The 13,895-nt window shown below is 37.1% G+C and overlaps 1 protein-coding gene across 6 annotated transcripts in view; it reads left to right on the top strand.

The window, feature by feature from the left end:
• Positions 1–11,804, top strand: part of fbxw7 (F-box and WD repeat domain containing 7) — a 281,944-nt gene extending 270,140 nt beyond the window's left edge. For all 6 annotated transcript variants that reach the window (XM_087237222.1, XM_087237221.1, XM_087237224.1 and 3 more), the window contains 3 exons: positions 966–1,191; positions 4,025–4,235; positions 9,554–11,804. In XM_087237222.1, the coding sequence (XP_087093348.1) occupies positions 966–1,191; positions 4,025–4,235; positions 9,554–9,822 (706 nt within the window). In that variant the 3' untranslated portion in view covers positions 9,823–11,804. The remainder of the gene's footprint in view (positions 1–965; positions 1,192–4,024; positions 4,236–9,553) is intronic.
• The last annotated feature ends 2,091 nt before the right edge of the window (positions 11,805–13,895 follow it).

Here is a 13,895-nt window from a genome sequence, read left to right as displayed (position 1 = left end):
TTGATTATTTGGATCAGCTGTGTTTAATTAGGGTTGGAGCAAAACTGTGCAGAGCTGCGGCCCTCCGGGAATAGAGTTTCAGACCTATGCTTTAGAACAGGAGTCACCAGTCTCGTTTCTGGAGGTCCGGTGCCCTGCACACCTGCCTGGTTGTTTTAAGTATACTTAGTAAGACTTTGATTAGCTTGTTCAGGTGTGTTTGATTAGGGTTAGAGCTAAACTCTGCAGGACACCGGACCTCCTGGAACAAGTTTGGTGATCCCTGCTTTAGGAGAACAAACTACTACACCATGAACACCAGAACTGGAGTTCATTTACTTTCTAGCATTATATAAAGTACTATATGTTACACAATACTTCTTAAAAGATAATTCCCTTCAATGGCAGTGCACAATATATCATTGTGATGCTTAAACTGCACAGTTCCCATCTGCTTTCAGCTTTACGGCTTATAATTGTGCGGATTGGATCCTCAGAGTTCTCAAATACCCAGTCCAGGGCTTTGCTTCTTTATACTGTTATAAACCACACAATTGCTCGCTTCACAATATTCTCAGTGTTTTCAATGCCTCTGGGCCAATTGGTGTGCGTATTTCCCTTTGTGTCAAGCTTGATTGCTTATTTTGTGCAGTGACCTCAGGCTTCATTCAGCAACAACAATGGCAGTTTCTGTTTGTTTCTCTTTGCTTCACCAGCACCCGTTTTAATGTTCATTTCAATGTTCAAAATGTATATCAAACCTTTGTGCTAGGGGGTTTGCTTTTGTAAGCAAATAAGTTTTTCTTTTTTATGTAATGTAATCCTATAAGCAAATACACTCCTCAAAGCAACTGACTGTCATAGACTGCAGAGTTACTGTCTAATTAAATTTTAGCTGTTTTATGTTCAAAACTTTATTATTTGAAACTTTTAAAGCAAACTAGCTACTTGAACAAAAGTTAACCACTTCGCATTTTCTCTCTTAGGGTGGTGAGTGGTTCTCGGGACGCCACGCTCCGGGTTTGGGACATCGAGACGGGTCAGTGTTTGCACGTGCTCATGGGTCACGTGGCAGCCGTTCGCTGCGTACAGTACGACGGCCGCCGGGTGGTCAGCGGAGCCTACGACTTTATGGTCAAAGTGTGGGATCCTGAAACTGAGACCTGCCTACACACACTCCAGGGTCACACCAACAGAGTCTACTCTCTACAGGTAAACATAGACATTTACCTGGCACTGACCAACACACAGCCACTTCACTTCTGCTTCAGAGGGCAGATTAATGTCTGATGGATTCATCCTCCTTTAAAGCGTGAACGAGAATCAAGCCACTTTAGCTTTTTGCTCAAAGAAAAATGAAGTGACTCTGCGGGTCATCGCTTCGTTAATTCTTGAGCTGTAAGGCAAGAGATCTTTAAAGCCCAACCGTCACTCATTGCTCTAAAAGGAGCATAGGTTAAAGAGAGATGAGATGTGGGCTAAAGTGATATTTGGCCTGAATAGGAAGCACTATCATTCTGTCTGTTCTCTAGAAAGCTTGACTCATTCAGCTGTGCAGGAAGTTTGTGTGGAACTGCGTACCTGCGAAGACTCGGAATGATTTAGCCATAAGTTCCATTAAGTAGAGCACTAATGGAATCTTTAAAAATGGTTTAAGCTAGTGTGTCATGCTCTATCTAGGTCTGTTTATTTAGTTATTCTGTCGGTTTAACTAACTTTGCAAGTGCGTGTATGTCATATTTTGAAGGTTCGCCAATATACTTTCTTCTTATAAGTCATTTCCAAATATGTAAACTTCAGAAATAAAGGCTGAATATACATTTATACTTCTGCGTGCTGTTTGTGTTGCTCTGCTATAACACTTCCGAATGCTACCTCGGTGTACAAGTAGCTCAAACTCGCTCATTCAGAGGCAGAAACCAGCGGATTTGCAAAAACATTATTCATAAGGTAAACGCAAAACAACAGTTTCCATCTAGAGCTACTTCACAGGACTCAACACTAGTCAATACTCTCTCCAATGGGTTCACATGCCTCTCAGCCCCACCCACACTGGTCACAGCTACCAAGCTGACCAATTACAGAGCTTGCGCTATGCATCATTGCAATGTGTGGTTACATTTTTGAAAGGTGAGGCTGCGGTGAGGGCTACATGACTGGACGAAGGCTGCGCTGGAGCATACTCAAGCGCTTGACGCAGAAGTATAAATCAGCCTTTAATCAAAAATGCAGTAAAGTAATGAATTAATTGACAGACAAAAATGATGTCCACTTATATGTAGTGAAGGTTACATGGCATAAAACAATTTATATATCTTTTCGTACTTATTCATAAATGATTTTAAAAGCTATTCATACGTACATGACTTGAAAACATTTTCATACTTTGAGCCATTTGGTACAACTATTAGGGAAAAAATTATTGACAAACAAAACTTTTGTGCACTAACGTGTAGTGAAGGTTGCATGGCATAAAAATCTTTTTCTTTTCCTTTGTTTTCGACACTCATTCAAAAATGAACTAAAAAGGCATACATAGATGAAGGTTACATGCACATGAGATTAGATAGAACTGTATTCTAATTTGACTTTTGGGTAACCCAGTAGTGTAACAAATAACATTTTAAATTTGTGTAATTTAGTTACAGTTACTAAAGTCAATGCATATGTGTTAAGTTACAAATATAGTTTTAAAAGAAAAAATGCTGCTTTTAAAATCACTTTTTCCACTGAAACATTAGTTAATAAGCTTGTGCTTTTGAATTGCTGGAGAACACGAGCTGAAATGAAATGGTTGCTGTTGAGTGTGGTTGCTTTAAGTGTAAATACAGGCATTACTTGGAATTCATTCAGCATAAAAACAAAAAATATTGCTAGTAATAATGTAGTCTAAAGAACTTTCTACTGCTGCTTACTCAACCAGCAATGGCAGCTCAAACACAGCCTAAACCAGCTAAATTAAGTTTTTGGACAGGATCTGGAGTGAAGGGATCTTCTGATGCCATTCACATATCGCGTCACATATCTGCGCATGCACATATTGGGAGTGCATATTGCACGGGCTCGCATTTCCCAGGCGCCCCCAGTTGAAAACCTTGGGTCACGTGACAATAACTGACTCGATCAGCTTTATACTTTGGATTATACACATTTAGGTACACTAATTATCCCAGGTAAACACAGAACACCAAAACACTACAGCACTTTTTCATACTATGTATGTCAGTGCTTACAGATACCCAGTGTTTTTGTGTTAAAAATAATAATAAAGCGGTTTGAAACAAGTGTATGATGAGAGAATTTTAAGTTTTGGGTGAACTCTTTAAGTATTTTAATATGTCAATCTGCTGTGATCAGTTCATTGTAATATTTTTCAGTGTATATTAAATTACTGCAAGAGCTGCAGTTTTTTTTATTTTTATATAAGTATATTTTGTATGTTTTAAAAGTAACTTCAAAGTAAAGTAATTCGTAAATTTTCAGTTGTAATCAGTAATTTGTAATCTTTTTTTTTTTTAAGGTAACTTGGCCAAGATTGGTTACATGACATAATAGATTTCATTAATAAGTCATTAACGGGAAACAGAAAATGTTAGTGGAGTCAAACAATAAAACTGACATGAATGCAAAGATTATTTTATGTTTTGTACATTGTATTTGTCACTGACTCATCAACTGTGGGACAAAGCATTTGGACTGAAGTCCGCACTAATCCCCATTAGTCCTCATTTGTTCGTATATCCATAATTGTAAGCGCTTTGCAGTAATTACATTAGAAGAATTTAATCAAACATAGTGGCGTTTAATGCAATAACAATGGAATAGAACATATCCGGAATTCAGCTAGAGCTGCATCTCATTGTGAAAGGAATCAAATCCTTGTCGTACTCAATACAGCTTCTATTCAATTGTTCTCGGGTTTTATTCTAGACAGTGAATAAGCCAAATCACAGCTCTGGGTGTTTAGCACCAGTCATTTTCTTATATAACAAGCCATTTATTAATTACCGAACACAGTGATTTATTTCATCTGCTCTTTCTACAGTTCGATGGCATCCACGTGGTGAGCGGTTCGTTGGACACATCAATTCGGGTGTGGGATGTAGAGACGGGGAACTGTATTCACACACTCACAGGTCATCAGTCCCTCACCAGCGGCATGGAGCTTAAAGATAATATCCTAGTATCTGGAAATGCAGACTCCACCGTCAAGATCTGGGACATCAAGACCGGCCAGTGCCTACAGACACTGCAAGGTGAGCAAAGACAGAAAGAGAGTGATTTGAAACTGGATGTGCATTCATTTATAAATGATTTATGTATGCACACTTTTTAACTTTGTTTTTATTGATTTGAATTATATTACAGAACCTAGTGAACAGTACAAAACATGTTTTAAAATCTTTTTATTGTTTTTAGCATAAGAAAATTATCGATAACATACACAGAAAAAAAACTGTACAAAGGCCATTTCACAATACACAAACAGTCAGACAAAATATATTACAATATTATCCAGAAAGCATAAGAGGAAAAAAATATATATATAAAAAATGATAATTTACAGAGAAATGTGTAGGCTCCACAACTCAACATATGCCAAACCAATCGCATCTATAATGAGTTACAAGTCAGCTTTACTGATATAAAACATAATTGGGTTTAAAATAAAAAAAAATAAATTTTGTTTGTTTGCCATGGCATATCATATTTCTTCCTTGGGCAAAACTGTCCTTAAGCTCCAACAGTACTGAATATTATTGTATGCAGGTCTCGACATTAACTTTTTTGATTACCAGCCAATGTGGCTAGTAGTTTTTCAATATTACTAGCCACTTGCCATTTTCACTAGCCACAATTTTGTTGTTGGGAAAATGTATGTTTTATGCATAAATTGACTTTTGCATGCTAAATTACTTTATATAGATATTGTTTGTTTAACAACTTTATTAATCCCAATAGGGGCAATTAAATTAGGGTAGTAGCATTACATGATACAACAAACACATAGAGACAAATCACTTACAAACAATATTAAAAAAACACAGCATGCTTTATATTAACTTCATAAATAATACTTAAAAAAGATAGGACTGACCCATATATTAAAAATTTTAAACTTGCTATAAGGTTGTAAAGCCTTATTGCCCCAAGAACAAATTGTATTTATATCTGTAGATTGTGTTATGTCCACATGATTTTATTTCAAAAAGCATGAGCAAATCGGTGGTTTTATTTTGTTGTACTAGATTTTCCTCATGCCACCAAAAAAAATATATATAAATAAAAAAAATTTATTATATATATATATAATTAAACTATATTAACAAAAATGGCTATAAGCAAATGAAAGCAGGTGAAATGCATACCGTGTGCAATAATGAAAGGATGACCATGGTTAACATTAAGCCCATTAACAATCTATTCACAGAATAGTGAAAGCAAAAGCTGCAACCGCTGGTGCTTACATAAAATACCTTTTTTATTGTTTAAATCTCGAGCTCTTGAAAGTGGTGCACAAGCATTACTTTTTTATCCAGTCTATTTCTAAGAGAACCGATTGCAACAGTTGTGTTTCCAGGCACTGTTGCTTCACTAAAGCATCACCTGTGTCTCACCCTATGGTCTAAACATGTGCGTGATCCTCCTTTCATTGAGTATTCATCTGCTTTCTTTTGTTCGCTCGAACACAGTTGATTTTGTCAGTCGTTCTGTATTTCCATTCTCGAGGGCCGTTGGGCCATCCTTGTTGTTGAACCCAGCTTTTAAGAATTTCAATTTAAGAATTAATTTCAACCAGCCAAAGTGGCTAGTGGGAGTGACTGTCTAACCCAACACAGCTAAAATCAACCTGCCTTTGGCTGGTTAGGGGAGGTTAATGTCAAGCCCTGAACATATATAATAATTTAGAATTACTTTCCCACCTCAACATTTATTAAATAGAAATAAAAACATTTAAAATAAGTTTAAAATACAATACTGCATACAAAAATAAAATAAAATGAAAAAAATAATTTAATACATTTAAATTCAACAATAGGTGTGTGTAAATATAATTTTATTCACGTTATTGTTATTATTATTATTACTACTATTATTACTATCGTCTTCATCATCATCATCATCATCATCACCATCATCATTATTATTATAATTATTATTATTACTATTATTTTATATTCATGCACTTGTAATCTCCAATTAGAATAAAGCAAAGTCTCATCTCTGTCGACGTGTGAAGTGCGGCACAATACTTCCTCCCCTCCAGCACCTGTCACTCACATTAATTAGCAAAGATCACAGATATTAGCAAATGACAAGCCCCGCCCTACTTTTTTTCTCTTTGAAGAATCTTTGATATACAATGATATACATAGACTGTTATTATGAGTTTAACGGTCATGAGCATCTTATATTCTCTTAGTGTTTTTAATATCTGTTTTTTTGTACAAATATGTACATTTGTATGTATTTAGGTATATATAATATAATATTTGCATCAAATTACCAAAAACAAAATACCACTTTCAGACATTGTACTCTCTTCTGCCTGCCATTGTCAGTCTCTCATAATTTTATTTATTGTTCTGAAAGTCTTAAGAACACCATCGTGGAGTTTATCTTTTTTGATATTTCAGCAAATAGGTGTGTAAAAAAATTATTTGATAAACTCTACCATTCACTGCACTCTTAAGTTTATCCAACTATGATTACTTGCGCTACTGAGAAACCAGAAACGGAAACATGAAACAGGTTCATAGGGAGATCACTATTTTTAATGATGAATTTATATCTAGCAAAGTTTTTTTTTAAAAGCCTGAAATTTCCGCTTCTTTCGATGTGTTCTCTATGCATCTCTAAATCCTGCCATTTATATAATTATAAATATTTATATCCTGCTTTATCTATTGTGAATGTCATTTTTTAGTACTTTGCTGACATAAAATAACCACATATGAATCTGGTTAATGATGTGAAGGATGAGTAAAACATGGGTGTAAAAACTGTTCCTTTAAAAGCTTCAGCTCATGAATTAATAACCAGACTTTGGTTGATTGAATTTACATAAATGTATAAAAAGTGCAATGTTGTATATTATGTTCCTCATCCAATTCACATGTATAAAAGTTAGATCTCCATTGCAACATTTTAACCAGCCTTTAGTTTAATAAAAAAAATGAAGAGAAATTCCAAATTCCTAGTCTCTCTTATCTTAAGCCTTTCTGGAAGGTTGAGGGATGGATTGCATGATGAAAGGAATTGGAGGGGGTTGGGATGGTCTTGTTCAGGGGTGCCCAGAGGGTAAGAGAGAGAGGGTTGGACCATGTATTAAATAGTAGGTCATTTAATTAGGTCATTGAGCATTTTGCCCTTATCACTTAATGGCACTCGTTTGACATAATACACAAAAACACACATTTGACCCCAGACGAGATGCTCAACTCGACAGTAAAGCTTTGAAGTGCAAACGCTCACACAGGGACGCTCATTAAAGGGAAACCGACCATTATGGTGCTCCGTGTCATGTCTTGCACATCAATAGAGAGAGCGGCCATCTCATTTACATTCACACAGTTGACTTAAGCACTTGCTGATGGCTATTCATGACCGAATTCACACTCTCAATTGATGTTTAATTGTTATGAACATAGGTCTGTTTTTTTTTTCTTTTTCCTAGTTCTGTTAGCTTTATTGTCAGTATGATGTGTAATAGCTGATAAGGCCTCTCTGCAGAAACAGAAGCAGTTTCTTTTTGACATCTTTATGCCTTGCTGACCGCACTTATGTTTAGACTTAGGCATGTTTCTTGGTCTATCAGAAGGACTGGTTCAATTCAATACCTCAAGGGCACAGAATCAAAGCCGTTTATGCCACAGTATTTCCCGTAACCATAGTTACTCGTTCAGTCCTCATTCTCTCTGCCGTGGCAAGGAGCTGTCGTTCGATTTCCTGTCTATTGGTGCTTTCATCGTTGCAGTGTTTGATGAGCTGATCCATCTGGAATCCCTAGTGGGCAAAAGTATACTTTAGCATACTTTCTAAAAAAAGTTAAAGTACTTATTATGGAAAAATCTGTTCCGTTTGTGAACTGAAGGTAATGTTGATAGTACAATAAAATAGTACTTTAGACAAGGCAAAGCATTTATATAGCACATTTCATACACCATGGTATTTGAAAGTGCTTTACATAAACAAGAATAAAATAAACATTTACAAGTATAAGAAATAAAAACAAAAACAAATTAAAATATTGTAATATTGTATTAAAACAAATATTGTATTAAAACAAATTCAAATGTGTTTAAAAAAAGTTTTTAAAGGAATAAAGAAATCCACTTTAGAATGTAAGCATTGCTTTATGTGTGCCTTTTTTGAGGTCAAAGGTTATCTTTTAACTACAACAGTTTTAACAATACTGCACAAGTGACACAAGAATGAACGCTTGCATAATTTTCAAGGCCATTCTGTATTGTAATGTCACGGTGTTACACGGTGAAATGTATAAAGTCTCATATATTCATAATCAGAGTTGTAGCCATGCTATTTTAATAGGCTCATCTGTCAACCTGGTGTCAGAGTAAATTATAGAGCTTATGCAAACATCAATATCACTATGACCAGATGATTTCTAAAAAGGGACAGTTCACTCAAAAATAAAAACACTCAAATGACACTCAAGCCGTTCCAAACCTTTGACTTTCTTATAAAAAATGGTTTATTATGAATGGTCACTGCCTTTCAACATTCTTTAGAATATCTTCTTTTTTCAGAGGAATAAAGAAACTCAATCAGGTGTGTGACACGGGTTGAATAAATGATGACTATTTTCTTTTTTGGGTGAACTACCGCTTTAACTGGTGTCGCTCATTTTATTTATTTTTTATTGAGGGAAACAAAGTGAAACACACTAACATATTTGTCGTTAATGATTTTTTTCTTTATTAGTATATTGTTGAAAAGTTATTTTTACTTCCAATCATAAAGCAATACTGTCTCTATGAATATACCAAAGCTGCAGTTCGCTCAATGGCCACTGGTTTTGCTAACAACAAGGGTTTCAGAATACTGTAATATCTGTAAGATTTGAAGTACACCCCAAGTGTATTTTTAAAGGGGTTGTTTCACAAAATCATTTACTCCCCCTTCACTTGTCCCAAACCTGTTAATGTCTTTCGTCTAATGAAAACAAAAGATATTTTGAAGAAAGCTGCAAATTGACCATTTACTCACTAGTACCTTCTAATGGTTATAGACTGGGTTTCTTTCTTTTGTTGAACAAAACATGAAGATATTTTGAAGAAGGTTGAAAACCTGTAACCATTGACTTCCATAGTAGTTGTTTTTTTCTACCCATGAAGGTCAATTGTTACAGGCGTTCAACTTACTTTTAAAATATCTGCTTTTGTGTTTAATTGACGAAAGAAACCCAGTTTATAACCATTTGAGAGTGGGTAACTAGTGAGTAAATGTTCATTTTTGGGTGAACTATCCTTTTAACATAATCATATGTGCTTCGTTTTTACGAGATGTCAGTCTCTAACTTAAATTTCTTCTACTTTATTTTTGCTCTCAGGTCCTCACAAGCACCAGAGTGCAGTAACATGCCTGCAGTTCAACAAGAATTTTGTCATCACCAGCTCGGATGACGGTACGGTGAAGTTGTGGGACCTTCGAACGGGCGAGTTCATCCGCAACCTGGTCACACTGGAGAGCGGAGGCAGCGGCGGTGTGGTCTGGCGCATCCGTGCCTCTAATACCAAACTGGTTTGTGCAGTGGGCAGCCGGAACGGCACGGAGGAAACCAAGCTCCTGGTGCTGGACTTTGACGTGGACATGAAGTGAAGGGGCGAACTTACAGGGGACTTGTTTGGAAAATGGGGAGGGAGGGGAAAGAGCAACCCGTCCCGGGTCATTCTGCGCCAGGACTGACCGCTCACTTCATGGCATCTCCACCTCCCCGATAAGTTGCCGCCAACATCTCTCCCCCCCTGCTGTGCCACGGTTCATGACTGCCACCACAGTTCCGTTCACCTACCGAGGGGGTGGGGGCAGACGCTCATGCACCACAGCATTCTGGGAAGGAAACTGACAAGAAGGACATGGGAAGACAGGATTGTCCCTTTTCCTACCACTCAAGGCGACCTTGCACAGAGACTTGTTTGCTCAAGCCTGACTGAAATTCGCACCCATAATGTACAAATGTTATTTTTTTGATCAAAGCAGTCGACACTGTATACATGAGACCCTAACGCATCAACACGGAGCGATACATAGTGTATACACGTTCAGATTTAAAGAGCAGAAAGATTGAAGAGCTTTGTTGTACTGTGGGAGTGATTGGAGAAAGAAAGACAAAGGAAGCCAATTTTGTCGGTCCTCATCAACCTCAGCACACGCCAAATATCCCTTTCTTCCTCACGCGTTGAGTTTTCTTTTTGTCTTTGCTTTGTTCCCCACCACTTGTCTTTTGGGTTTTTTTGTGTCAATAGCTGTGAATTAAAGTTTTGTGCTTTCTTTTTCAAGTTCAGCTTTTTTTTTTTTGTTCACTTCCTGCCTACTGTTTCAAACAACAGGCCTCAGTATTAAGCTAAACCCACCCTGCTGTTTCACGTTTTTGGGGTTTTATTTTGTATTGTGTTTTTTTTCTCTCTCTACTTCATAAGCGGCGTCTCTCTGGTTTGGAGATGACCTGCATTCATTGTTTTTCAACCAGTCTGGTCTTGATAGTTCATCAGTGCTGGTGCTCTGTGGGAAACGGGAATGTTTTCCCATAAGCTTCTGGGAACATGTCCCCCTCCCACCCCCCTTTCCCCCAGTACTGTCCATCCCAGTGGCCAAACTGGATTTTATGCTGCTACACACACAAAATTAAGGTGGAACTTTAACTGGCTGTGACGTTTTAGTCCCAGACGAAATTCTAAACAAAAGTTACTTGTAGAGTTTGAACTTGTAAAAACGACACAAACAAACGTACCAACAAAAGCAAGATATTGACATTACAGCTTCTCTTTTTTTTGCCACTGAAACTTGAGCCAAATGTGCCTCTACGAGGCGTAGAGGAGGGAGAATGTCTGTCAAAGAGACGGGTTTGTCTGCTGAGATAAAACGACGGACGAGTAGAAACTATTTTGCGCGTGTTTGCGAGCATGACTGGATGTGTGTGCGGGTGTGTGTTTGAGCAAATCACACATTCCTTGGGACAAAAGCTCTGTCAGCTGTGTGGAAATGTATGCTTCGGCGAAAAGAATACCGTTCTTGTTTTTAATTAGTTATAAAAACGAGATTGTTGGAACCGATGTTAAGTTACAGAAAAAAAAGGTGGTCTTAGTGTACAGAAATGGACATCTGATTACGTTTTAAGTGCTAGAGCTAACCTGGTTTTCTTGGTGACGCTCTCATGGATTTTGTTTTTGTTCTTTTTTTTTTTTTTTTAGTTCTTTTTTTTTTTTTTTTGAATGGTAAAGCAGCTTCATAGATAAACAGGACGTAACCGCATCCGTAGCCAAACGATTCGTCTCATCCTCCAAGTCACAACTCAAGCTGAACTGTGAAAGTGGTTTAACACTGTATATTAAAAGAAAAAACAATCTTGTTCTTTTTCCTGTTCTTTTCTTTTTCATTTCTTCCTGTTTAATTTATGATCTGGTTTGAGAAATCAGATGTTGGAGCTGTTTTATTTTTTCAGTTTGTGTAAACTGCCTGGCATAACAGACAGCTAAAAAAGAAACCTTAAAGGGATTGTGTATTTGTTTGATTCATTTAGAATTTTTATTTTCTTATAACTTAAGTGCAATAAAATGTGGGTTTTTCTTTGTTCATTTCAATGATTTTGGTTGTCTGTTTTTCTCAATGTGTGAAAGTGTGTCATGTGTGTCCAATAAAGCTTATATAGTTTGTTCTGCTTAAGAAAAAGGCATTCCAACCATTGGGGCTTATTGCTTGATGTGATGTATTCATTTAACAAGGAAGAATATTCTAGGCAGCATTACTTCTCCTCTCCATCACATCTCATTAAAGGGGTGGTCCGGAGTGTATTTTAAGGCTTGGTTTTGTTCATAAGATGCAAAGCAATGTGTGCTCATGCTTCATTTGTAGAAAATCACGTTATTTTTTCATATATCTTACTTTGATTATATACAGCTACTCGGCTAACATAAACCACTGTCATGTTTCCTAGTTCTTCCAAAAGGCCCGCCCTCAAGAGGCTCTGATTGGTCTGCTATCATAATGGGCCATGATTCGCGTATCGGCTCCACGTCACCTGGAAAAGTAGCATGCGCCTTCAAGCACAAACAGTCAATCAGAGTAGCTGTTAGCTGCATCAGTTTGTGCCCGAATCAGGCAGAAAATGTAGAGGACTAGACCTCACACCTGCTCTCTTACAATAAAATCTGACAAATGTCTTTCTATACTGATTATAAGCATGTGTAAGTAATATAAAACGTTCTCATATCTTTTGCGAGTTTGTTATGCGAGAACAGGGAAAGTGGCTGCATAGAGAGATACTGCTGCGCTGCTGAAGGTTGTGGGTTTTTACATTAGTTTGAAGAATAAATATTAATTTGTAGCTAAATTGTTAACAGTGCCAAACAGCATTTCGCATTGTTTACATCCTCGCTACAACATACCGTTAACGCTAGAAACGGTACATGAAATAGATCAATTTTAATCAAACAAAAATACAGGTTGTGGCTCACAATCTACAGCTTCGTCGGTTGGAGGAGTTTTTTTATTTAAGACAAATCTAGCACTGAACAGAGAGATGCTGGAAGCTCTCCTTTGCCAAATGCTCCTTAAGAAGCCCAAATACAGAAACAGAAGAAGCTCTCTGGAAATAGCAGCATTTGGACAGCATTTTAGCTTTCTCTGCTATATTACAGCACTACAGCTCCTCTGGCCATGTCCTGTTGCTGCGTGTGGTAAATGTGAATAATCTGAAGCGCTTGTGACCTCACTAGCCCGGATGTATTTTTTTGTAGTCCCCAAAGTTCATTCGCTATAGGCTTTTCAAACCTAACTCTTTAAAAGCCAATGTGTCCCTTTGCACTAAACTTAGTGCAAATTCCATTCAGAGACGTTGTTTATGTTCACACAGCTACATTACACATCAGCTTAAGTTTAAAATATGATATAGTAGTGGACCACTACGCCAGCAGTATGAGCTTTACCTGCAGAACAGCTGATCAATCAATTAAAGATCTGACACATGTCTCGGTTGATCAGTGATCTTTCGTAAGCAGCCAGCGTTCGTTGTCATTGTTTACACTGCTTTAAGTGTCAAATCGTTTTGCGCCTTTGACTTCCGGGAAAACGTAAGAATGAACTGTTAGTTGTAAGCGGGTGTTTGTCAGTTGAGGGAAGATGTGTTTCTCTATCTGTTGCAGAGTCATCCAGCCTAAAGCTACAGGATATTCACATTCTGTTGCCTAGCAATGGTTCAGATCTGCTTAGTTACTGACCAATACTTGTTACTATAAGTCATAAATGAGTACTGGAGGGAAAGCCATAGTGCTGCTAGGACACATACAGGGTGCCCGTGGGGTCTTAAAGTCTTAAAATGTGGTACATTTTTAAAAATAACATTTTAGGCCTTAAACAGTTGTAAATTCAATGAAATGTTGTTTTGTAGGGTTTAAATCACCTTTAACAGGTCTTAATTTTCCTATGTCCATGTGAAGTTACTCAATCAGGCCAACACCCATCCAATCACCAACAATCCATCTCAGAAAAGATTGAACTCTATATGTCTATATTTATCAATATAGTTGAATTATCTTCCTTACGTTAACATTTGTTTAAAAAACCAACCGGCCATAAATGTAGCATTTAGTCCTTTATAGGTCTGAAGTTTCATTCGTAATGGTCTTATAGTCTTAAAAAGTCTTAAATTTGACTTTATGAAACTTGCAGAAACC

This window comes from Danio rerio, chromosome 1 (assembly GCF_052040795.2).
Source record: "Danio rerio strain M-AB ecotype USA chromosome 1, GRCz13ab, whole genome shotgun sequence".
NCBI lineage: Eukaryota > Metazoa > Chordata > Actinopteri > Cypriniformes > Danionidae > Danio > Danio rerio.
Note: the sequence above shows the minus strand (reverse complement) of the source record. Positions and strands in the feature narration are given on the sequence as shown.